Raw genomic sequence first — 26041 nt, forward strand, 5'->3', positions numbered from 1 at the left:
CAGGGGTTCTACAACATGCCATGGCGCCTAGGAGTCAGACACAGCCTGCAGCCTGATAGCTTTCTTAATGGGCATGTGGGGGGGGGGGGTCTAGTTAGTTTGGTGATTTGTAAGGGTGTAATCCTATTTCTGACCCCTCTAATGAAGAAAAACAACATTTTATATATAAATGAATTATAGACGTAGATAAAGATAGGCAGATACAGATCTGGAAGAATTCATGCCAGATTTTTGTGCCTTATTTTCATGTATTTATATTAGGCAGGTCAGAAATTTTCGATACATGTATTCAAGTTTTAAAAAACGGCATCATTAAGGCAGAAAGTATACGATTAAACACATCAGCATAGATCAGGAGAGGCAGCAGACCTGGGCTGGAAATTGCAAAAGTGACTCTCCCCACCCCCCCTCCCCCACCCGCAATGACCACTGACCTGGGGCCACTGAGCGTGGCTGTGTCTCTCACTGCCTGGGCTGTTTCTGATGCAAAATCCAGGGCACCTGCCACTGGCTTGGTTACAGTGCCAACAAGCCCTTTCCCAAGGCCAGATATGAAACCGCTGACACCCCCTTCTGTTTTCACTCCTTCCACTGTTGAGGTGATCACACTGGTCAATCCACCAATGATACCTAGCAAAAGAGACAAGGGCTGTTGTAACCTGGCTGAGGACAAAAGCAAAAGCATTTAAAGCCGAACCCCATTAATTCCATGCACCTGGCAAGGTAACTTAGGGGCATTCTGTCAACCTCTTGATAGGCTACAGGAGGGCCAACTCTAGTTGGGGAACCAGCAGACTCAGACTTGCCCACTAAGTTTAGAGTCCGAGAATATATATTACACGTTAGTCTGAAGTGAAGTGTGTCCCAGTTTTAAAAAAAAACAAAGACCACCTAAGAGGTTAACAGTGGCTACTTTCTAGTTCCTGAGTGTGGGAAGCACATGGGCCATCAGGAGACTATGCAGACAGTAGGACTAATCAACAGACTAGCACATAGTGGCCCTTGGGGAAAGTTGGGGCCCCATAAAATATAACGCAGAGAGAACTAAATACAGATCCTCAGTTTTCCAAGAACACTGTGTGACTGGCCACCACCACCAGACATTTGAAATGGGGTAAAAGCTACTGCACACTTTGCTGAAATCAGGTTTAGGCAATCAGAGTAAGTCATGAGGCCTTGATGAAAGGCACCCCCCCCCCCAAAAGAAGCTGCCAAAACGCCAAAACCAGCCTGGACTCTCCATGGAGTCTCTTCAAAAGACCATGCTAGGTCACAAAGACATTACAAACGTTTTGAAAGCTGACAGCAATGACCTTAAAGAGCGTCAGAAGTGGCGAGAAGCTGGCAGAGGCTGGAGAGGACACAGGCATTACAGGGAAGAAGTGGGGCCCCGTACAGGGAGCGTTTCCAGGATGTGTGCCAGGGACACTCACAGGATGTTTACCCTTTGACGGTGGGGGCATGAGGAAGCTCTCTAGACTCTTCATCTCTAGTGAGACAAATCGGTAAAGGAAATTCCTTGGGTGAGAACACACTAACAATCCACGTTTCTTTTGGATTCTGGGTCCATTTGCTCCAGTGAGGCCACAGCCCTCTCCCAACCTTTTGAACCAAGTTCACGGAGAGACAGACATTACTGAGCCTGGTGCAAGTGGGGCCTGCAGAGAAAACTGGGCAGGACTCCCCATTTTTAAACCAAGAAGACTGAATGGATTCTGGTTCTTGTTATCCCCGAAGAATTTTTTCACTTCAGGCTACCGCTCTCATGCCATCCAGAGCTTCATGCATCCTCCTCGGATGAGGTTACCTGTTCCTGGAGATGCTGCATGGATTGTATGAATGGTCCTCGGTTGGAAGGGATTTTGCAACCAACCTTGAACCATCATCCATTTTCTCAGCATACTCTTGTGTCCATTCAAAAAGTGAGGACAGCTAGGCTTTCTCTCCATATTCCAAAGATGTGAGACAAACGAAGGCAATTATACACAGCAAAGCATTTTGTATTCATTAAAAAAAAACTAACAAAACAGTCCCTTCCAGTCCCAAGCACTATCATTACAGTTACTAGAAAGAATTATTAAATCTTTAACCCCAAATGGCTGCCCAACTATCAACTTTTTGAGTCCCTAAACAGATTGATTTCAGCCAAATTTTACTCCTAGCTTGATGTCTCCTTTGGGGCTGCTCCCTTTCCAGTAGGGCAGGCTTAGGAAAAGTAAAGGCATTTTGATCCAAACCTCACCATTAGGAAAACTGATAAAAAAAATTCTGTCCTAAACACTGTGTCCTAAGCATGAAGAGAAAGAAAGTTTTCTATTATCCATCTTCCTCCTTCTTCCAAATGTGGATAATCTAAACTTGGTCAGTCTTGATAGGACTTCTGCTAGCTTCAGACTATTTCTAAGAATCTGGTACAAACTATGCAATTTACTAAGCATTATTAAGCAGGAGCTATATGCCCAGTATCCCATGAGGCTCTGCAAGGAAAGCAAGGTACACACAGCTGCCTAGATACACAACCCAGACTGCTACGGGTGCTCTAATGGTTATTAATTCTAACTGGGGACAGTAGAGCTGGGCAAACATCTTTTGAGTTGAAACCTCTAGGTTGAGTAGGACTTTGATAGGCAGGGAAGTGAGGCAGGGAGGGGAGGGCAGAGGAACGTGAGTGAGCAAGGCCTTGGGGGTACGTCTGGGGAACAACCCACGGCTCTCAGTGGCTGAAATACAGTGTGGCTGGGCAACAATGGTTGGAAAAGTTGGCTGGGTTTACATTTCCAAGGGCCTTGAATGCCACACTAAGAGGTCGTTGAGAAAAACGCAACAAAAGGCAAATGAGTAGGAGTTAAAGCATTAAAGGTCAGAATTCAAACAAATTCAGAGACTTAATACATTCATGCCATCACCTATATCTCTTGGGCACACGGATTTAACAATCCCTTTGAATGTGCATTTATACAAGACTCAAAAACATCTGGGCCACAAACCCGGCAGCCGGTTTCACATTTCAGTTGCCATGGAAGGAATGCTCAGTAAGCAGAAGGCAAGTCTTGAGGCAGCAGTTCCATATTTTCCATATTCTAAAAAGGGGTTCAACTGACTACACCTTATGCCACTTTGGGACCAGAAGCCAGAGAACAGGAAGGGATTGCAATGTGCACAGCATTTTGAAAGTGAGTGAAGAGCTGTCATAGGCTGTCACATTTCAGTTGCAAGGAGGCGAGATAAGAGAGCTTGGAAGGCTACCAAGTACACCAAGCTCCCTCGCCAGGACTTCCACTTGCAATTGGTTGGGTGGAAAGGGACCTTGGAGGAACTGTGGAGGAGAAGCCAGTCTTCCCGATAGCACGTGACTTACCATGAGCCAGGCCATGGATGCCGGCTACAAGGTGCTCCCCACTTGTAGCTGCATGGTATCTAATGTACTCCCGCTCTGACTGATGTCGATTGTCCATCGTCTTCCCTAAGCCATCTGATAATGTCCCTGCGAACTGGAATGAATAAAAAACAGAAGGAAAAAAGTTTTAAAGCCTCAGCACTATTTTTGCTATTTTAATTATTTTAAATAAATACCTTGCCTTGCTCCTAGCTGGGATTCAGTAAATGCCAACTGAGAGAAGAGAGGTATTAATTGCTGAATTACATATACTATATGCCCCAGGAGACTGGTTCTCGAGCACTGGACACATACGGATTATACGACGCTTTACACTGGAGGATACAAGGCTTGCAAAACAACTAAATGTCCATAACGGCATCCGCTTTCCGCAGTCCTCTGGCAATTTACTGAAAAACGTACCACAAAATGACTTGAGGGAGGAGAGATAAGCGTTGGGGTTCTATCATGTTAAGGGCAGAGGCTCTTTGCCCTAAGAAATCAATGTGATTCAAAATAGGAAATGTGGCAAATTGTTGCTTTAGGGTTTGGGATCTAAACTTTTAGAGACATCCATTGCCCTAAAGTAATGTCTTTTCTTTCACTTATTCAACAATTACCAGGTGCCAAGGTGCCCAGCCCCATTGACCCAAAGGAAAAACGAAGTATACGGGAAGGTCAACAGGCCGGGCCACCTTTCATATGAAATGGCAGACTTGAACCCATGACTTCCCGTGAAAATCCTCCCCCACAAATCAGAGAAAGACCTTATTTATCCTGGCATTCTTTTAGCAAAGAAGCTGTCTCATCCATCAAAGCTGGATAAAAAGGACATAAAACTGTGTTTTGTCACAAGACAATCTGAAAAGGTTTAAAGTGACAGTTAATAAACCACAGGGTACTTATCCTCATCATTCAGGCATAAAGAGGAAAGGATATCAAATATATAATTAACCTTCTCGGGAAGGATCTACCAAAACAAGTGGTTTAAGTGCCAATGACCCAGGACCAACATTTCAGAGAACTCACAGGAATGCTCTTTAGATATAGAGCTCAGTGCAAAGATTCAAGGTGAAGTGCCTGCCTTAAAGACCCAGTATACTGGGTAGCCTGGTCATCGGGGGGCCTGTTTCATACTGGTTTGGCAAGGGGTTTTTTTTTTTCTTAGGATTTTATTTATTTATTTGAGACAGAGAGAGAAAGAGAGAGTGAGCAAGCATGCACGAGCAGGGAGGAGGGGCGGAGGGAGAGGGAGAATCAGACTCCCCGCTGAGCAGGGAGCCCACTGTGGGACTCAGTCCCAGGACCCCGAGATCATGACCCGAGCCAAAGAGAGACGCGTAACCGACTGAGCCACCCAGGTGCCCCAACGGACATTTTTACACCACCAGGCCTGAGGCTTCGTGACACGAGTGACAGGAGAAGGTGAGTTCTGGGCACAGGAGAGGGACTAGAGGAAGAACCAGCGATTCCAGGTGAAGCAATGGTTTCTGGAGCAAGAGATGGGAACACTCATTCCTTCTACTCAGTCCAAACGCTTTTATGATCTAGGGCAGCGATCACTGACCTTTCTAGAGATGCAATCCCTATCATTATTTGCTTTTGGCCTTGCCTTCCCAGTCACTGTGTCTAATTGGAGAACTAAAGTTAATGAAAATGAATCTTACAATTGCGTTTAGTTTGGAGACACCACGGCATGTCGCAAAGCCAGCACTGTGAATCACCAAATGGGGCTTTAGTCAGGGATCCTGTTTGAGAGCCACTGCAGGCCATGAGTTTGGGCACCTGACCAGACCAGACTCTGCACTACAGGAGCCTGAGCAAGGTGCCCTACTGCTAAGCCTCCCTGTCGGCATGTGGAGAATGACGACAGTACCAACACTGCTATGTGGCTGGATGAATCAGTGAAGAGTGGCTCAGGGTATGGAATCCAGTGAGCATTTTTACTGTTATTATTAGTCAGCTGCTAGTCCAAGGAGGAACATCCTGCACCACAAAGAAAGCCTTTCGAAGGTTTAGAATTATGGTCATTTGCACTAGGCTTTTACATAAACACAAACAAAAACAGAAACCCAAACCAAACCCCCCTCTTTCCAGCAGATAAACACCGGCCTCCAGAATGAGTTTCTGGAGTGGTACCATCTATAAAATTAGAGTGTCGGACTTGGTGGTTTCCAAAATCCTTCCCAGCTTTGACAGCATGTGATGTATGATCCAAGTTAGAACATCTTTATTAAGCACTCACTCTGGGCCCAGCCCAGATTGAGATACTGCTGAGGACACACAGCAGCCTTGGACCTACTGTCCAGGATGACAGCCTCACTGGGAAGGTAACAATCCCCGACATGAAACAGGCAGCAACAAGAGCCTGGAACGCAAACTGAAAACACTTGTGAATCGAGAGAGAAGAGGAAAGCGTGATCCTTGTTTTGGAAAGGGTCAAAAGAAAGAAGAGTCCCTGCTACATTCTGGAATTATGGTGGCTGCCAGCGTTCTCCACTCAGGGTCTGGACACAAATGTCTCTCCGTGACTAATGTCACAGAAGGGGTGAGGCAGCGGTGGGTGAGAGAGCCATCTCCAGAGGCGTGCTGTCTCCACCCGAAGAGGCCCAGCGCCAGCCACGCTGCGTCCAGTGTCTCACTCGGGCCCTTCCCACCTCCTCAAACTCTCATTTTCCTTGAAAAGCGGTCTTTCCTTGGAAAAGATAGTAAGTTAAGGTCCTGTCTACCAATTTCCGGCAGCTGACTAGGAAGAAATGAAAAGTCCTATAATACTTTTCCCCTTAAGAGAATATGGGAGAATAAAACAAGAATAATCTTACTTTTTAAAGAATAATGAACTGCCTAAAACCACCCTGTCTCCTTCAACACCCCCCACCCCCCATCAATAAAACAAGTTCAATCCCCAAGGTTTAGGAGTCAGCCTACGCCAAGGGCTTCACTGCCAACTGATTCTGCTACAAGACCCTCGGCTCCCCCAGCACCAACTGGTCCTGGACGTTCTCTGTACAAAAACACCACGCTGACGTCAGGAGGACGGGGCATGATGACCTAAGAGATCACACGTCCCTCTAAATGCTGGATTCTGCTACGTGCTTCTCAGCGGCGGGAAGGTGCCACAGCTAACTCAACTCACCCTAGGGCTTCTGTCTGAATTCCCAGTGCCCTGTGGGCAAAAAAACTATTCACCCAAGCCAGCTGGATTTGTCCTCTGTCACTTGTGAGTAACGTAAAGGCTACAAAGATATGATTAACAGGAAACTATTACCGAAGGCTTCACCCCTATAACTGCGACGGAGAACTCAGGAAATGGGAAGATGTTGAAATCCGTGACCCAGCCAAACCCGTACTGATTTGAGGTTAATCAGATTTTACGGGGAGAGACGCTTTATAGGAACTAATCTGAAATCAGTGAGCTGAAGGGTTCCGTGGTCAAAAAGGCTGGGCCCTGGGCCAGTCCCCTGGGCTTCTGAGTATGAATCCAGGGCACCGAAAGCTTGGGGCCTTCTTTCACTGTGGGAGCACTTAGTCATACTTAATTCCAACTCTCTCATTCCCTACCTCAGTGGGAAAATAAATCACACCCCGTATCTTATTTCTCCCTCAAAGATAGGGTAAGCACATGGGCCAGAGAGGATGGTGATTCCAGTAAGCACTCTGTATGGGTGCCCTCTGGCACTGGGCTTCTCTGAGGCGGGGAGGTGTTATTTCACCCATGACCTTGAGTTAGAACACTATAATCAACCAGAGCAGAAGTATCCACGAGAGCCACAATGCCATGTGGGAGTGACCGGGGCAGGACATCCTCTACCACCCCATCCCCAGTTCTGTCTACGTACTGTACTGTATTTTATTTTTTAAAGATTTGTTTATTTTGAGAGAGAGAGAAAGAGCAGGGGGAGGGGCGGAGGGAGAGAATCTTTCAAGCAGACTTCTTGATGAGCGAGGAGCCTGACACTAGGCTCGATCCCACAACCTATGAGATCATGACCTGAGCCGAAACCAAGAGTTGAATGCTCAACCGACTGAGCCACCCAGGCAACCCTGCTCATGTGCTTTAAAAAAAAAAAAAAAAAGCCAAATGCATCGAAATTCAAATTCATTTTGAACTTTTTTCAGAGCAGATGCTCTTTGGCATGCTCATGAATATCAAAATGGGGAATGAAGCTTGGGGACAGATATTCAGGTAAGGGGAAAACTAATCTGAAGGCAGTGGGGGAAAGGCTGAAAATCATAAGGATACGAGTAAGCACAATCCAGCTATGCATCAACCCAACAATCAATCAAACGTGAGCAACATGGACTGTGTGCCAGGCTAGCAAATGAGAACCCTTAGCCAGAGATGGTTTCTGCCTCCTGCCTTCAAGGACCTCAGTCAGGAGGTCCGTATCCCGCATGATGGAAAGACCTTCACACCTGACTTCAGATTCGGACTGTGACAATTAATAGCTGTGAGGTCACGGACAAGGAACTTCACCTCTGTGAGCCTGTCTCCTCATCTTCAAAATGGGGATGAGAATATCCACCTACAAGGATGCCATAAGGATTAGACAGTACGTGTGAAGCACTTAGCACAGAGCCTGATACATATGAGGCAACCAATGAAAACAGTATTGAGTTTTCTTAACTTCAATTTCTTCACATGCAAAATGGGAATAATCAGGTTCCAAGGGGCTGTTGGGAGGATGACATGAGATGGTGGGCGTACAGAACGCCTGGCAGATGCACGCTCGGAGAAGCAGCAGCTATCTGCAGAAGGCCGTGGAAGCACAGGACAGACATTGGGCACCAGGCCTGAGCACAGGGAAAGGACTAGCACTTGGAGGGTAATTTGTAGATAATCTGTAACTGTCCTCGGTAAAAACAATACCTGGATAGCAGAAAGAGCATTTGTGGAGACTTTAGTCAATAGAACTCATTTTGTAGCAATTTCAAGTCCACAAAAAACTTAAGACTTCAAAAGTTTCCAAGGAACAGAATGTCCTTCAGAAAACCTGCTATTACTTGCAAAGACAACACTGATTTCCCCCTTCTTCCACTGAAGGAAGCTTTAGCACACACCACACTTGTGAACTCTGGCTGCAGTCCAAAGTTATTAATTTCTAGAAAGCCCTATTTTCAGCAAGGGGTAAAAATCTCAGAAGCACTTCAAGATGCCAGCTCCACGGCATAGCTGATGCACACTGTCAATACCCCACCTTCCAAAAAGAATCCCATTGTCTATCGAAACAGCTCCTACAAATTAGCCTGGGTTTGGGGCCAGGCTCGGGATAGATGATTTTATAAAACTGAAATTCAAGTATGCTGGAATGATGCAAGAGAAAAAATTCACACTGTGTCCCTCTGTTCTGTCCGATCAGTTTTCCTGACCCTTTTATGATATTCAGCAAGCATGGGATGCCAGAGATATTTGGCCAGTGTAACAGAAGCCTGGGCTTGAATTTCTGCCCCCTTCTCTGGGGTTCTTCTTTCACAGTTATTTACCTAATGGAAATTTCCTCTTTAATATCCTTGCTCCATTGAGTAATTGCTGGAGACAGTACCTTTCTTGTCACCAGGGCAAATGACGGCCGCCTCTAACAGGAGAGGGAGAGAAGTGGCAGGGCTCTGCGGTGTGAGGGGGTCTTACGTTCTGCCACCCAGAAAGTTGTTCCGCTGCGAGTCTCCGCTATGAGCATGGCTCCGACTCCGGGCAACGCTGCCAGTGATCTGCTAAGCTGGAGCAGGTCCACTCGGAAAGCCCAGCAGTACACACTGTGCCTCTAAGGTTGACGTGAATGTGCATCCTGGTGGCAGGACCCTCCCGAGCCTCAGTTTACCCGTCTGCAAAAAACCAGACTCCAAAGGGTTGCTTTCAGGGGTTACAGAGATGATACAAAATGCCCAGTCCGGTGTGTGGCACCGGGGGGTGGGGGGGGGGAGGCGGGCACTGATTTTTACACGTCTCTTCAAAGTGGTCTGGTGGCTTAAACTTGAGAGTCCTCTCCAACCCTGCTGGTATACGAGTAGAAAAATGCCCTTCAAGTCACATAAGACCTAAGTCACTTCACAATGAAGGTCTTCACCACTTCACTCTGATTCACATTGTTAAATAGCCACAGTTAAAAACAATTCTCAGTGTGAGTTTTGCCTTGACATTGAAAACCCCTTTTGTGATCCTTGTAAGGAGAGAAGAGTTAAAGAAGCCCGGGATCCAGCCAGCAACGGGTATCTGTCACTGACACAAGGCAAAGCAAACGGCGAGTCCTCACTCAGCCAGATGCTGAAGGGGCAGGAGAAAAGAGAGAGAGGAGAGAGAAGGAGAGAAGGAGAGAGAGAGAGAGAGAGAATGAGAGAAAGAAAAGAAAGAAAGAAAGACATGGAAGGAACAAGTTGAGATTTGGCAAGAAAGAGGCATTTTTGGACCCCAGATCTGTATCCACTAGAAGTGGGACAGGTTTGTCTGTTTTCAGTTCTACTTGGTTATGATTATGTATAGCCCTTAAGGCAAAGAGAGAGGGGAAAGAATCCAGGAAAGAGACCCTGCATAAGAATAATACAGATACCGGCCACAGCAACTTCTTTCAAGATACATCTCCAAAAGCTAGTGAAACAAAAGCAAAAATGAACTTTTGGGACTTCATCAAGATAAAAAGGTTCTGCACAGCAAAGGAACAGTCAACAAAACAAAGAGGCAACCCACAGAATGGGAGAAGATACTTGCAAATGACACTACAGATAAAGGGCTGGTATCCAAGATCTATAAAGAACTTCTCAAACTCAACACCCAAAAAACAAATAATCAAGTCAAAAAATAGGCAGAAGACATGAACAGACACTTCTCAAAAGAAGACAAATAAATGGCTAACAGACACACGAAAAACTGTTCATCATCATCAGCCATCAGGGAAATTCAAGTCAAAACCACATTGAGATACCACCTTACACCAGTTAGAATGGCAAAAATTGACAAGGCAAGAAACAACAAATGTTGGAGAGGTTGTGGAGAAAGGGGAACCCTCTTACACTGTTGGTGGGAATGCAAGTTGGTACAGCCACTTTGGAAAACAGTGTGGAGGTGCCTCAAAAAATTAAATACAGAGCTACCCTATGACTCAGCAATTGCACTCCTGGGTATTTACCCCAAAGACACAGATGTAGTGAAAAGAAGGGCCATATGCACCCCAATGTTCATAGCAGCAATGTCCGCAATAGCCAAACTGTGGAAAGAGCCGAGATGCCCTTCAACAGACGAATGGATGAAGAAGATGTGGTCCATATATACGATGGAATATTACTCAGCCATCAGAAAGGATGAATGCCCAACTTTTACATCAACATGGATGGGACTGGAGGAGGTTATGCTAAGTGACATAAGTCAAGCAGAGAAAGTCACTTATTTGTGGAACATAAGGAATAGCTTGGAGGACACTAGGAGAAGGAAGGGAAAAATGAAGGGGGGGAAATTGGAGGGAGAGATGAACCATGAGAGACTATGGACTCTGAGAAACAAACAGGGTTTTAGAGGGGAGGGGAGCCATTTGGGCATATTGAATAATCTTGTTAGGATGGCAAAACTGGAGGTCACTCACGGGGTGGGCAGACCTATTCCCCTTGCCTAGCACCAACAGTATGGAAACCTACCTTCAGCTTCTCCCAGGTGCTTCGGGAGAGCCCTTCAACAGACGAATGGATAAAGTCTCAGAGTCCATCCATAGTCTCTCATGGTTCATCTCTCCCTCCGATTTCCCCCCCTTCATTTTTCCCTTCCTTCTCCTAATGTCCTCCAGGCTATTCCTAATGTTCCACAAATAAGTGAAACCATATGATCATTGACTTTCTCTGCTTGACTTATGTCACTTAGCATAACTTCCTCCAGTCCCATCCATGTTGATGTAAAAGTTGGATATTCATCCTTTCTGATGGCTGAGTAATATTCCATCGTATATATGGACCACATCTTCTTTATCCATTCGTCTGTTGAAGGGCTTTTTTTTCCTCTGACCTCATGGAGCTTATATTCCAGGGGGAGTGCATAATTATAAAGTGAAATAAAGCTCAGGAAGAAAAAAATATAAAGTGCTGTCCAAACATATACCAGGGCGTTATGCTGTGGACCAGCACAATCCAACAGAAATATAATGTGAGGCACAAATAAAGCCACATACATAATTTTAAATTTCCTGGTGGCCACATTAGCAAAAGTAAAAAAAAAAGAAGTGAAAGTATATTTTCCTTAACCCAGTATGTCTAAAATATTAGCATTTCAACATGTAACCAGTATTAAAAGTTATCAATGAGATATTTTACATTCTTATTTGTATACTAAGTTTTCAAAAATTTGGTGTGTATTTTATACCTGTGGTGCATCTCAATTTGGACTAGGTCCTCCTTCCCTCCCTCCCTCCCTCCCTTCCTTCCAAGATTTTATTTATTTATTTGTCAGAGAGAGAGAGAGAGAGCACAAGCAGGGGTAGGGGCAAAGGGCGAAGCAGGCTTCCCGCCGAGCAGGGAGCCCGATGCAGAACTTGATCCCAGGACCCCAGGATCATGACCTGAGCTGAAGGCAGCCGTTTAACCAACTGAGCCACCCAGGTGTCCCGGACTAGATACTTTTCGAGTGCTTGGCAGCCACACATGGCTAGTGTGGCTGCGTTAGGCCGGTGATGGGTATTAAGGAGGGCACGTACTGCATGGAGCACTGGGTGTTACATGAAAACAATGAATCATGGATCACCACATCAAAAAGTAATGATGTACTGTATGGTGATTAACATAACATAATAAAATAAAATTTAAAAAAATTTTAAAAATCCATATTCCCATAAAACTTAAAAAAAAAAAGAATAATACAGATACTTTTTTTTTTTTAAAGCTAGGACTGACATTCTACTTCAGTAACATGCCTGAGCCAATGACCTTGCTTTTTTTGGGAGAGGGGGGAGGTCTCTGGAGATGTAAAAGCTCTCGTACCCTAAGACCTACACTGTGCTGCTATTTCACGGATAAACACTTATCAGGCAACAGACACTCCTTTTCAGTTAAGAAACAAAGTTATCCAAAGCCACCCAGAATTATCTCAGTACACAAGGTCTAAACATAAGCAACAAAGTCAGACCTCAAGATTGTCCTGGTTCTTAACTAGCCCAAGACACACGCCTGCTGAATTGGCAAGTCTCTCTTGCTATTCTGCAACTCTGACCCAGTTGTGAACTCAGATGTTGTCTCAGATTAATCTAGAAGCTCAGAGTGGTTTGAGGCACTCTCCTAAAAAGGTTTTGCCTTTTCTTTAAAAAGGATTGGTGGAGTTGTCTATAAGGCCAAAAACACAGGCATAAGCAGCACACATGCGGCTATCAGCAAGGCTGATCTGCAACAACAGACATGGGCCACGGCTTAGTCACATTCAATTTTCCCTGTTTTTCCTACACCAATTGTAAAGAACCATGTGGGCAGGATGAATCTTTCGACCTAGCTGTGGGAGGGGATGATGCCCTACTTTTAGCCCTTCATCAGCTTCATGATAAGCTTTTCCTCAGAAGGGGCAGGGGATGGAGTGGAGGGTGCCAGGCTTCCCGCTCGTCTACTGCTGAAAACCCCCCCCGAAGCACGCGGGAGAAGCCGAAGGTAGGGTTCCATACTGTTGGTGCTAGGCAAGGGGAATAGGTCTGCCCACCCCGTGAGTGACCTCCAGTTTTGCCATCCTAACAAGATTATTCAATATGCCCAAATGGCCAATGCCTCAGTACCGAACCAGGAGACAGATTATGTTGTAGGGGAAAAAAAAAAATCCCTCTGAGGTACGCCTGATTTGCAGATACATGATTTCAACCCTAGGGAAGCACACAGGCTTTGAAAAGCCAGGCGTTCTGATCCCAATTCTATCACCAGTATCAGCTGGGTGATTGTGAGCAAAACACACTCTTCAGGGATCAGTATCTTCATCTATAAAACAGGAAGAACACTACCCACAGAGTCACTGGGGTAATCCAAAGAGACCTTGGTTTTAAAAGTACTTGGGGGGAAAAACACAAAGCAAGGTGTAAATGCTGAGGATTATTACTGCAAATCCTTTTCTTTCCTCTAGTGAGTGCTCTGCTCCCCCTTCCACCCCAACTGAATCCTGCCCGTCTCATCCTGTACTACAGGAACCACCTTATACCTGTTCTGGAACAAAGGAAAGCATAAAGAAGTCGATTATAAATAGACTGAAATCTCAAAATACAGAAATTAGAAATGGAATTGGAACATTTCACAATAGAAAAGAAGCTCAAGCTTATCTCATTCCTAGTCATAAAGGACTTCATTCTTGAAATACTTTGTATTTCAAATAAATAGACATAATCCTCTTTAATGCTGAAAGTCTGGGAAGGAATGGGATGGGTGACACCATAAAGAACAATGTAGATGCTAGACACCAGAATAAGCTGGGCTTCTTACTGAAAAAGTCAGAGAGGCTTCATGAGTTTGAAATATCTTGATGAGGTTTTTAAAGAAAGAACGTGGTCTCCAACTGATTTCTTCAAATAAATGAAGTTTTAAATGCGTATGCAGCAGAACAGGTAAAGGAACATTTCCAACTGCTGAAGACCATAGCATAACTTTTGGAATTTTAAACATGGACCAACAATGTTTACTATGTATCAGGCATTGTTCTAAGGGCTGGCCATCTATGTAATCATTTATTAGTTTAATCCACACAACAGCCCTAGGAGATAGGCTCTATTATTACTCCCATTGTACAGATGAAACTGGAAAGACCATGATCATCTGCAACAAAAGTCGGCTAAGAATCTACCTACATTTGATACTAGGTCATCTATGGAGAGAACCCAACCATTTTTGTTATTCCCTCCATGGAAAATTCCTTCCTGAATACCACTGAAAATCGCATAGAGATGCAAGGAGACATTTTTCCTTTCCTAAGCCGTGGTGGTGACAGATGAAGGAAGCGAAAAGAAGTATATAAATAATAAAGTTTCAGAAAATTACATGCAAATCCCTGAACAAGAAAGAAAGTCAGGCTCCAATCTCCTTCCTTGACCAATATATCCCAACTCAGACACCCTGCCCCCTTCCATCACCCATTCTTTGCCCTATGCCATGTAGTCTTTGAAAGCAGAAAGAATCTACTTCCTCCTTTCCCCAAAACCATCACTCTCACATGTGAAATGGGCCCCAGAGAAGGACGAAGTCCTGTAAACATCCATTAGATGGATCATGTTACACCACATCAGCTCACGGTACTAGAGTGCACCATTTACAGCTGGGAAGAAAGATGGAAGGCATGCTAGGGTGAGGGCTGGGACCAGTGATTTCAAGAGCTCCTGCTTGCACAGAAGAGGTCTGCTCTTCCATCCCAGCTTCTTACAAAAGGATTTGCTCAACTCAAAGATTTGCCTTTTCAGAGCTGCTCTGGTGAAGCAAATCTAACTACAGAAAAAGACAACTGCTCCGGGAAGGACTATTTCGTGTACCAGTAACTGACATGTGTGGAGATACAAATTCAAGGGGGAGGGGATGAAAGCAAAAAAGAGCTGTGGGGAGAGAAGAAGCGTGAGCCAGCCATGCTCCTGGAGAAGAAATGGTCCTGAAAGTGTGTCCAGTTCAGTCTCCAACCATCTTCTGTCTATCTGGGCACTCCAGTGCTTCTCCCAACTGCCCTACCCATCTAAGAGTCACCTAGCATCCACAGTGGAAACTAGGTACTACTATTTCTTACAACCACCAAACATTTTATGGGTGTGGGTGGGGTAGAGCCTGCACTGGGGGAAAGCTAGAGATACAAAAACCAACACCAAGATACGTGTTAGGAAGTTATTCATCAGCAAGTGTGATGAACGTGCGAGGAGAGAAGACTGCAGATTCTGAACTGGTATTTGGCACCTGGGAGAACAAGGGAAGGTGAGCCTCACTTTTGGGGGTTAGGATAAGAACTGGAGGCAGCTCAGCTCCAAGGCACTTAAGTCCTGTCTCATTTCTCCTGAGATCTGGCTTATTCCTAAGCTCAAAGGAAAGGCCAAAAGAAGGTTCTTTTTCTTTTTCTTTTCTTTTCCTTTCTTTCTTTCTTTCAGGGGGGAGGGGCAGGGGGAAAAGGGAAGAGAGAATCGTAAGCAGGCTCCCTGTTGGGCAGGGCTCGATCTCACGATTCTAAGATCGTGACCTGAGCTGAAATCAAGAGTCAGACGCTTAACTGACTGAGCCACCCGGGCGTGCCCCAACAGTTCTTTTAAAAACCGACTCAAATGTTCCCAAAGCCTCAGATGGGCTAAAATAAAAATAAAATGGCAGTTTAGCCATTTCTCAACAGCTCCTAAGAAACCTTCGCTCTTTGCCTGTCCCCTGGATTCCTTAATGGCCTTTCCATAGGGCATTCTTCCCTCTGATGTCTTTCAGCCCCACAAAGGCTGAGCTGGGAGAGGACATTCAGACTTCACACCCATCTACTTCCTGTAGATCTGGGGTTTTTAAAGCCTGCTGAATTAGCCGTTTCCAGGTTAACAGATTTCAGGCCTGAAAAACAAGTCTTGGAATGAGGAAGAAAACCCAATCCATTTAACTCAACAGTGGAAAAAGGGGATGTGATCAGAGAGGCTCCAAAAGTACTAGTATTTTTTAGCATATTCTGTTCTATTAGTATAATATTCTATTATTACGTTCTATCATTTAAGCTGAATGGTAGGCCCTGGTATTCATTTGATTGTCCTTTAAGCTGTCCATACACTGTATAATACTCTACCTATCGACTCTTCCATAATTAAAAAAAAAATGTTTATGGCATTTGTTTTCTAAATATGTGACCAAAGGCAGAATTTATTTTTAAAAATAAAAATCAACTTCATAAAAATCATGCCTGTATCTGAAATACTACCATATTCAAAAACATCATGAACCGAATGTTTTCTAAATTTTGGCAAGCAGGCAGGAAAAGAGGAATAAAGGAAGCCAACAAATAACCTAAGGGGAAAAAATTAAAGATAACTTGGAAAGCTATTTATTAGAATCTTGTAGAAAACTTCTCCTTGCCATGATAGAGACAAAAGGCAACTGTCTAAAGGTCCTTTTCTCTATTCAATACCTTCCTTCCTCCAACAAGAACAAGGGAAATCTTAGAAACAAACCACTTAGCAAAAGGATGAGAGACTAAATGTACTGAAGAGACACAGCTTGCAGAGTCAAATAACCAAGTTAGCCATAGAGAACTGAAACTCATCAGCTCAGACACACGATACCGGTTGTTATCACATGACCCTAACTTCCTCTTCTGGTTTGGCACTGCAATGTCCACTAAGGTGACCACTTGCCATGGGAGGCTACTGGGCACTTAATATGTGATTAGTATGAATTAAGATATGCTGTAAAGGGGCGCCTGGGTGGCTCAGTCAGTTAACCGTCTGCCTTTGGCTCAGGTCATGATCCCAGGGTCCTGGGATTGAGCCCCATATTGGGCTCCCTGCTCAGTGGAGAGCCTGCTCCTCCCTCTTCCTCTGCTGTTCCCCCTGCTTGTGCTCTCTCTCTCTCTCTGTTAAATAAATAAAATATTTTAAAAAATGATACGCTGTAAATATAAAATATATACTGGAATTCCAAGACAAGATGAAAACTAATAATGTAAAACATCTCAATTATTTTTACATACTGATTACAGATTGAAACAATATTTTGGATATTACTGGTCAAATAAAAATATTTAATTTCTTCTGTTTCTTTTTACCTTTTTAAAAAATATTTATTTATTTATTTATTTATTTATTTATTTATTTTAGAGAAAGAGTGGACATGCAAGTGGCGGGGGAGAGGAAGAGAAGAGAACCTCAGGTAGACTCCCCACTGAGTGCAGAGACCCATGTGGGGCTTGACCCTGAGAACATGACCTGAGCCAAAACCAGGAGTCGGAAGCTCAACTGTTTCTTTTTACTTTTTTAATGCAACTACGAGAAAATTTTAAGTTATATAAATTACGCGGCTCACATTATATTTCTATTGGACACTGCCAGTTTAGAGATGCGACTCTAAAAAGTTTCAGGATACAGCTGATTAAATTAAAATTAAACTCAGAAGGTACCCAAGTCTTCGATTTCAGTTCATTTCTTCCACTTAGACTTTCTGTGTAGATAACCAATAATATTTTGCAAATGACTGCTAGTCACCTAAGACAGCATACTAGACGGAGGCCATTGGTTTGGATTTAGGAAGAAAGGCTTCTGTTCCTCAGGATGGAACTACCTAGCAGGAAGGTGGGCAGAAAGTTAATTATGGGGACACGCCCACATCATCTCCTACTCTTACTGCTTGTGCCCTCCTCCAGCACGAATGGCTGCAAATCGCTGCCGTCCCAACTTCAGTCTGGCTCTCCCGGATGCCTCCACAGAGCTCTGCACGTCCTCCCCCTGCGTGCAAACCCGTAGGGTTACCCACTCCTTCCATACACCTTCTGTGCGCAGCCTTACCAGCATCGCAGCCACGGCCATGCAGTCCTGTTTGCATCTGTTTCCTCACAGGGCTGGGTGGGCTGCAGCACCCAATGCTAAGAGGCTCAGAGGCCACTGAAGGTTTGCTCATCTTTGCACCCCTAACCACCCAGGACAGTGCCTGGAGTGCTCTTAGAGCCAAATAAAGATGTGCCCTGCAATTCCTTTCCAACTCTTCTGAGTTAGCCCCACTGCCACTTCATTCAAATGAAAGATTCTACTCAGGAAAAAGAATTCTTTCCTCTCCTCCAGCTTAAATTGGATAAATGGTGTATTTGGCAAATCTAGAGCCTTTTTCCACGCTCTTATAAGACCTTGTCTTGGATGTTGCTCAAGCAATCCTCTTTCCTCTCGTATCTCCAACCTTCCTAGCCTCTTCCTCTCAGACTGGCAAATACAATGGAATTTGCTCAATCTTAAAAAGGCCTTCCTTGAAGTTCCCTGCCATTCAAGCTGTCACTCCCTCCATCCCCCACCCCCCCATGGCCGTATCTTTTACGAGAGCGTTCTAAACTTACTGCTGCCACTGCCTGTTTTTCTATTAACTGAAGGTTCTGAAGGCATGTACCTACAGCAAATAGTACAAGACGGGGATCAAAACATGGAATGGTATCCGTCGATACCCGTAAGTTTTGACATAGCTGGAAAGAGAGGGAAACAAATTTAGTGTCAGCTGACGACTGATTTCTTAGCACCTCTCCCAGATAAGTGTGAGTCCAGGCATCATTTGGTCCTGGGCTATAGGTGTAAAGCCTAAGGGCATATCCAACAGGCAACATCTAGGGAAGAAAACAAAACCATCCCAAGTCCAGAACAAATTCCCTAAGATGGATGGAACAGCTATCATTTCTTTGCATAGGGTGCCTGTGGCTTTGCTGATGGGCAAGAAGGGGTATCTCGGGGGATTCTTGAACCACAATGACTGCTAAGTCTACCAAACGGCTGGGGAGACAGAAGAACAGGAATTCATTGCCTTGGATGTTTCTTAATCTTCAGATAAGCGCCACAACTTCCTGTTAGCCAAAGAAGAGTGCATGATGGACCGAAAACCAACTTCAGAACTTCAAAGAACAGGATGAGAAAGTGAAATTGGGAGACTATCCCTTTAAACACTAGCCATTCTAGGGATTCAGCGCCAGTGGCCCTTTAAGTTCAAGGGGGAGTGAAGCTTGTTAAAGGCATGCCCAGTGCCATGCCTGTCTTGTCCACCTTCGTATCCCCAGTGCCACGGACAGAGCCTGGCACGTGGTGTGGATGTACCCGGGACAGTGCCAACTCTGGGACTGACAGGGGTTGGTCCCCCTAGTGAGCCCCTGGTGAACCCAGAGTAGCTTTGGGAATCAATGACCAAAAAGACTTCACTGGTTTGCTTGGGAAGTCTGTATTGACAGAAATGTGTTGCTTCTTCATCTCTTTAGCTATGTGTGCTAAATACATTTTCTGATGTTGAGGGGCATCTGGTTTAGGACTTTGCTAGTACTTGTCTATTCTATAGATTAAGCTCCAGATGATACTGAGGAGACTAAGAGATTCTGGCCAAGTATTCTCTGTAAGGCATTTTAAGTCTCTATTTAGGGTCGCCGTAAGTGAGGCAGAGAGACGCCCGTAGGAAAACAGTGCCAGGAAGTGGAAATCAGAGAAGCTCTGGAGTCACACATTTGGGTTCAAATTCTGGCTTCACTTATGGGATGTGTGATCTTGGGCAACTTCTTGGAGACTTGGTGCCTGACCTACAAACTGAGATAATGCCTAACTCTGAGAGTCTGTCTCCTCCTTCCTCCTCGCCTCGGTTCCCTCCTATACACATAAAATCACTTAGCATCCATAGTGTGCCAGGCCTGGCTGTTCTGAGGGCTGGTGGTACAGCAGTGAAACCTCTGTCCCTTGCAGGACTTACATGCTAATTGCATAGACAATAATACAAATAAATAAAATGAAAGTGATGATATAGGTTAAGTAAAAAAAATCAAGCCCGGGAAGGAGGATGAGAGACGAGGTTGGAAGAGGGGGTGCAAGTTCAGGTGTAGGAGGGAGTGCCAGGAAGACCCTCACCGACAAAGCAGCATTTGGACAAAGAACACGCAGGTGAAAACCATGTGGTTAGCGAACATTCCAGAAGGAGAGAATTGCTAGTGCGGAAATCCCGAGGCAGCAGCTCTGAGGCAGACAGTTGAGAAACAGCAAGAAGGTCTGATGACAGGCTGAGTGAGCTGGAGAGCGCTGAGCGGGTACGAGATGAGGTCAGCGAAGCACGGGGCAGGCCGTGCACACCTAATAAACCACGGTACAGATTGTCATCTTCTACGCAGAGTGCAATGGGAAGCCACTGGAGGGGGCTGAGCAGAGGAATGACACCACCTGAGCTACCTTTTGACACGTACGGTAGCTCCCACTGTCGCCGTCTTAAGAACAGATGTGAGAAGAGGGAGGCAAGCCAGAGGCAGAAGGCTGCTAGGATGCGGCAGCCAGGGGTGATCACCTGGAGGTGGGGGCACTGTGGTCCGGCTGACTGGGCTGGTGGGGATGCACTTGAGACGTGGTGTGACAGGAGTCGAGAACGACTCCAACATATGATCTGAGCAGCTGGAAGGAAGGAGAAAGGACAGATGGCCGAAAGTGCCTGGCACATAGGAAATGATCAAGTATTAGTTCTTCTTTATGCTTAAAACTTTCAGTGCTGATTCACAGTGTGGGCGTCCCAGATGGGGTTAGCCAGGCCAGGCCAAGGCTAGGAAGTGTCCGTGGAGGGAAAAGGCAAATGAGAGCATACTCAGCAGTCGGCTCTACTGTGCAAACATCCCAACGGTGATAAACTTCCATGAAAAGATGGAACACCTCTCACTCCTTAATTATTCATCTGTCAGAGATGAGAGGACGAGAGGCCAACCTCTACATAGTCAGTGAGTGCAGAGCCATGTTTTCCTCCCAGAGCAGGAAAGGATCCATGGAAAAGAGCATTAAACCATGTGCTGAGAACACAACAAAAACGTAAAGAGATAGCAAGTTTTGTGCGCTAGGCAAACATCTCCAGCTCCTATACAAGTGACTCAGTCTCCCGAGGCCAGGACACGAGTGGCAACGACCGATGCTCAAGTTTGGGGTGACGGGGGTGGCGAAGCAACCACAGAACACACACCGAGGCGCTGGGGAGGCGAGGACTGGAGAGCCCACTCCTGATGGACATCTGTCAGGTTTTACTACTCAAGGAACCCTTCCTTGACCACGTGTGTCACGCAGCCCAACCTAAGCTCCATCTTGAGAGTCAGAGGACCCAATCCTTCTCTCACCCCAAGAGCTGGGACAGACGCCAGCCTGCACTGCAATCTCGAGCATGAGGCTCAAGTTCCAAGAAATCACCCGGAGTCCTATGTAGCCTCGGCCCAAATCCTGGCAGCGAGACAACTGTCATGTCTACCTCAAGATAAATGTCCCCTCTGAATCCACACATGAAAAACTTAAGATTCCAAACACAAGCAGACACTGTTTGGACACTGTTACCAGTCTTGAGTGGAAATGGGAAAGAAGGGATTTCCAGAGAAAAACCTACTGACTGGGTGGATGAGGCAGGAGAGGGCTGAGGGTAGGAAGGCCATGAAACACATTTTAACACAGAATGTGCTCTCTCCTCTCAAATTTAGGTCATATCTAGCTTAGCCAGGCCTAGAGAACATGGTGAAACAGTTTCATGGACTGATCAAATGGGGTCGGATAAATTAACTTCCCCAGTCGTGGTTTTGCATCTGTTGAGCTCCAAATTCTGCAGAAAAGCAGAGCCGAAACACAAGCCCATGACCTCCCTACCTGCCTTTCCAGTCCAATTGTTGTAAGTGAGGCCTAAAGGCCTTCTCCTTGAACAAGGATTCCGAGTGTGTTTGCTCTGGGCTTTGGGGAGGGCGACTTTCTGCTCTGTCTAGATGCAATTATCAGGTTAATTGGAAATGCCGGAGGCAGCCCGTGCCTTAGTACTGGACGGAGTCACTCTGGCCAGAAAGAACAGTTTGGCTAGATTTGCATCCTACCTGCTGTGAACAGGCCATGATTTGGTTTTGGCTCTAATTATGTAAAAAACAAGTTAGGTTTGTTTTTTCCGGAGGGGGTGGGGGCTGTTGATTGCTTTCGCCCCCTCGGTGAAAGATGTAACTGTTGTACCCACATACATGAAAATACTTGCAAAACATGAATAGTTACCATTTAATAGATGCAGATTCTGGGCAAATCATGACAACCACACTAGGCTTAAAAAGGGAAAAATTCCATTAGGTCTCTTTCCCTTGGGATTCCCTCATACCTGGTACGGGAAGAGAGGAAGGCAAACAAAGGGATAGGGAATGGTGCGCCAGTCTTCTCAAGGGACCAGCTGACGGACCAGCACGCTTTCCTATCCCGGCGGCCCGCCGCCCGAGGGCCGCTGTTCCACATCCCTGAGCTCCCCCTGTTTGGGTTGCCCCTTGTGGGCCCCCTGGGTCCTGTCCCCCCCACTTCCTGTCCACATGGCCCACATCTCCTTGCACTTCAAGGTTTGCCACGAGCCACCCTCTGTGCAGGCCTTCCCTGCCCTGGGTTGAAAGGTCTGCCCCCTCCTGTAGCACCCACTGGACCCGCACAGACTTTTGTCCTAGCCCCCAGGATGTTTCTTGTACGCATCTGTTTACAGGCCTTCTCCTGTGCTGGGCTGTGACCCTGAGCAGGGAAGAGCTTCTATTCCTGTTTATTTCCTCTGTGCCTAGGACAGAGCCTGGCATTTTTTAGTTGTGAACTTATTGTTTAGACACAATAAATAACAGATTTGTTAACGTGAGGCTATGTCATAACTTTATATTTGGTCAGTTCTGCTTGTGGAGCTAGAACAAAGTTGAAGTGCCTTCACTAGGCATCTTGGACAGGGTTGGAGCATTCCCTGGTTGGCAGCCACATGCTTGGGCTTGGATGGTGTAGCATCTACAAAAGAGCTAATTATACAACAGAGAACACCACAGGAAAGGACTTTAAACTGTGACTCAAATTCTCTGCACCCCCTTGAGAATGCAGCCTTACATGGTTAATTCCTGCAAATCTAATATTGTAGAAGGGTCCAAGAATGAAGCCCATTAGACAGGGTACGACTTTTGCAAGGGGCAGGGCCAAGAATGCGGGCTCTGAGTCAAGAGAACCCAACGGAGTTCCTGCCCTGGATCTCCTCACAGCCTTGGGCAAGTTACTTAATTTCTCTGAGCCTCCATGTCCTCTTGTATAAACTGGGACTAACGCTTCGCAGGGTCACTGTGAGGATTAAACAAGTCAATTCGTGTGAAGACTCAGAACTGTACCTGGCACATAGTGAAGCAGGCAGTAAATATTGGCTAGTCACATCTTTAAAGTGACCCATTCAGCTACTAGCTTAGATTCAAAATTCCCTTCAACTGTGTAATCCGTATGGCGTCTTTCCTGTTTTCTATACGGTGATACTGAGGAAAATGTAACGAACATTTTAAACACTCCTAGTAAGAATACGCTCATATACTTCCCAGGGTCAGGCTAATTACTCCTCTATGGCTTTCTCCCTCACAAGTCACAGGACAGTGAACAAGCCTCCTGGACGGTCAGCTTTGGGAACAGACTATGTGGAACAAAGGCAAGGAAATACAAAATTAACATTGTGGTTACTCCTTATCAGAACACAGACAAAGCCAGTTACCCCAGCAGTCCAGAAATGAAGGAAGCAGGTTGTTGGCTTTTGATTGGAATTTCCTAGGATTGTTACCATGTAGTACAAGACTGATCTAAATGTTTCTTTGACACAGCCAAGCTTATGTGAACTGTATCAGAAATAATATAATGAAGGCTTGGGGTCGTAGGGGAACAAAACTGCTTTCAGGAAATATATCATTACCAGGCAGATGAAGAAAATACCACAGACTTCAAAGTACCTGGATCCATAAATAAGTTAGTTTACTGCTGGGGCGGGCGGGGGGGATATATAGGCTAAATAAACAAGCAAAGGAGCAAGTAAATCAAACGTTTTCAGGGACTTTTCTCTTAAGCCAGTTTAACTAAAATGAATTACTGTGCTAGTACTTCGCAGCACGTTCAAGACCATGTGCACCCCGATGCTGCAAACCATGCACCGCACCACACCACCGCCACTACCTCAGCAAGCCCACTGTCAGAGCACTCCCTTGGGCACTAGATGACTCACCCTCCCAGCAGCGCCCCCTACAGCCGGCAAGTGGCTTTTCCAAGCACACAGGGAAAGCCTAGAGCAAATCGCAAGAAGGAACTTCACGGCCCAGATGTGTCAAACTGGGGGAAAAGGGCAAAATTCAAGCCGTCGGCCTGCCATAGTCCAAGAGCAGGATGTCTCCTGGGAAAACGTGGCAAAATCTGTCTTTGCTGGTCTATGTAATTCCATAAAAACAGCATCAAAAACCAATCGAGTATCAGGCAGAATGGATGACCATCTGAGCTTAGAAATAACCAAATGTTCAGACTCTAATTTGTTTTCTTCTGTTTTGAAGGATAAAAGAGAGGAATAAAGAATGTGCCAGAAATTTGGGGAATGCACTCCAAACCTCTCCCCCACCTCCTACACACACACACACACACACACACACAAACACACACACACACACACACACACACCCCACACTCTACTCCTCTTTGTAAAAGGCCTTTAATTAGCTCACATCCTATCCTTCCCGGTCTCCCTGATACACTCTGACACCAGCCTGCTGGCCGGGCAGTGGGCTCTAAGTGCAGCCCGGTGAGCGGGCTCCCAGTGGACCCCCCGCCGCTCTTATCTCTGCAGATTCCTGATGAGTTTGGTATCCCCCTCCCAGCCCTCCTGGGAAGCCGCCCAGCAGGTGCCCATTGGCAACAGTTTTGTGTTACAGGCCTGAATGAATGATCCCCGCAGGAGCTGCCGACTGTTTTCACAGACACAGAAGGCAGTCAAAAGTCCACCGCGTGAACTTGGGATGACCCCAGCTGCAGAGTCACTGGCGGGTTCATCGGGAGGGCAGGCACGCTTTATTAAACAACTAATACTCTTCACAGATAACTTTCCGAAAAAGCAAAAGTGTTAACTCTTTGCAATCTTGCTCCGGCAAGCAAGTGGAGGAGCTCCACTGTGTGACTGAGGGCTTGGACCCAGATGAAGATTTTGAGACAGAAGGATGGTGATTACATGTGGCCTGGAGAAGGGTCAGGATTCAGTCACCATTTGGTCCGCTGTTTTGTTAAAGTGTTCCAGATTAAAGTAAAAAGCCAAAAAGGGACGGTTTCAGGCCCCTACTTTGGTTAGGATGGTGACAGCCCAGTGACAGGCGACCCCACCGCCACGCCAGCAGAGGGGGTATCCAGACCTCTTACCCACCCCCCCACCCCCCACCACCGCCCCGGCTCACTCATCCCCTCGCCTACATGCCACTCGGCTGGACGGGAGAGGGGAGGGTGCCCAGGCTGTGCAGAAGGCAATGTGTGAACTCCCAGCACCCAGGGGGCTCAGTGCCGAAGTCATTTTGTTCCCGACAGCCAGAGGCAGCAATTGGTCCCTCTTCGAAGGAGGATTCAGAAGAGGCACACGTTCAGATCAGAGTGTTCTCATAATCAAGTTCCTTCAGGCTTGCTGGGCAGCGGGCGACTGCACACGTTCCTATTTGCTGTGTTCAGGGAGAGAACAGCAAGCAGCCGTTTTCTTTGCTTGGTCAGAAGCCACACAGAAGGTTCCCTTTCCCCCTTTTCTCTCCCCTCCCTCTCTCCTAACTCACACAGACTTCAGAAAGAGCCCAGTGACAACAATCGTAATGAACAACATGCAGATAAACACATGAACATCTGGAGAAATTCCAAGAAATCCACTTTAACCAACAAAGTTACCTTAATTGTGGCATCAACCAAAGACCACGTGCCTAGTCAGGTTTTTTGTCTCGATCATTTCACCCGTTGCTCCCTACATCTAACCGTGCAGGGGGGGGCTCCCTATTTGTGTTTTGTGGGAGGGGAAGGTCTTGTTTTGCTTCCAGGTGAGGTGAGATTCTGCTTGGGTTTGCTCACTGGATGAGACACCGCTGAAGGACCAGTGATGCGAGGCCCTTCAAAGGAGCTATACTTCCCTCCCGCTTCGGGTGGGTTGACCTTTACACAAAACAGATTGGTTTGGCTCAACAAGCCCTCGAGGGCTTTCTGCATACCGGGCATGGTGGGTGCGCTTGGGGTTAAAAATACCAAGATGAATAGG

General features: G+C 46.0%; 1 protein-coding gene across 3 annotated transcripts in view; it reads right to left on the bottom strand.

The window, feature by feature from the left end:
• VPS13D (vacuolar protein sorting 13 homolog D) overlaps positions 1–26041 on the bottom strand; it is a 243374-nt gene that overhangs the window by 44623 nt on the left and 172710 nt on the right. For all 3 annotated transcript variants that reach the window (XR_015768017.1, XM_028108376.2, XM_028108375.2), the window contains exons 65-66: positions 3359–3491; positions 435–630 (exon numbers count right to left, since the gene is read on the bottom strand). Coding sequence is in view for 2 of the 3 variants with exons in the window: in XM_028108376.2 (XP_027964177.2) it covers positions 435–630; positions 3359–3491 (329 nt within the window). In the remaining variant the exon portion in view is untranslated. The remainder of the gene's footprint in view (positions 1–434; positions 631–3358; positions 3492–26041) is intronic.

This window comes from Eumetopias jubatus, unplaced genomic scaffold (genome assembly GCF_037043125.1).
Source record: "Eumetopias jubatus isolate StellerSeaLion01/CBP00866 unplaced genomic scaffold, mEumJub1_p1.0 scaffold_4, whole genome shotgun sequence".
NCBI classification, from domain to species: Eukaryota; Metazoa; Chordata; class Mammalia; order Carnivora; family Otariidae; genus Eumetopias; species Eumetopias jubatus.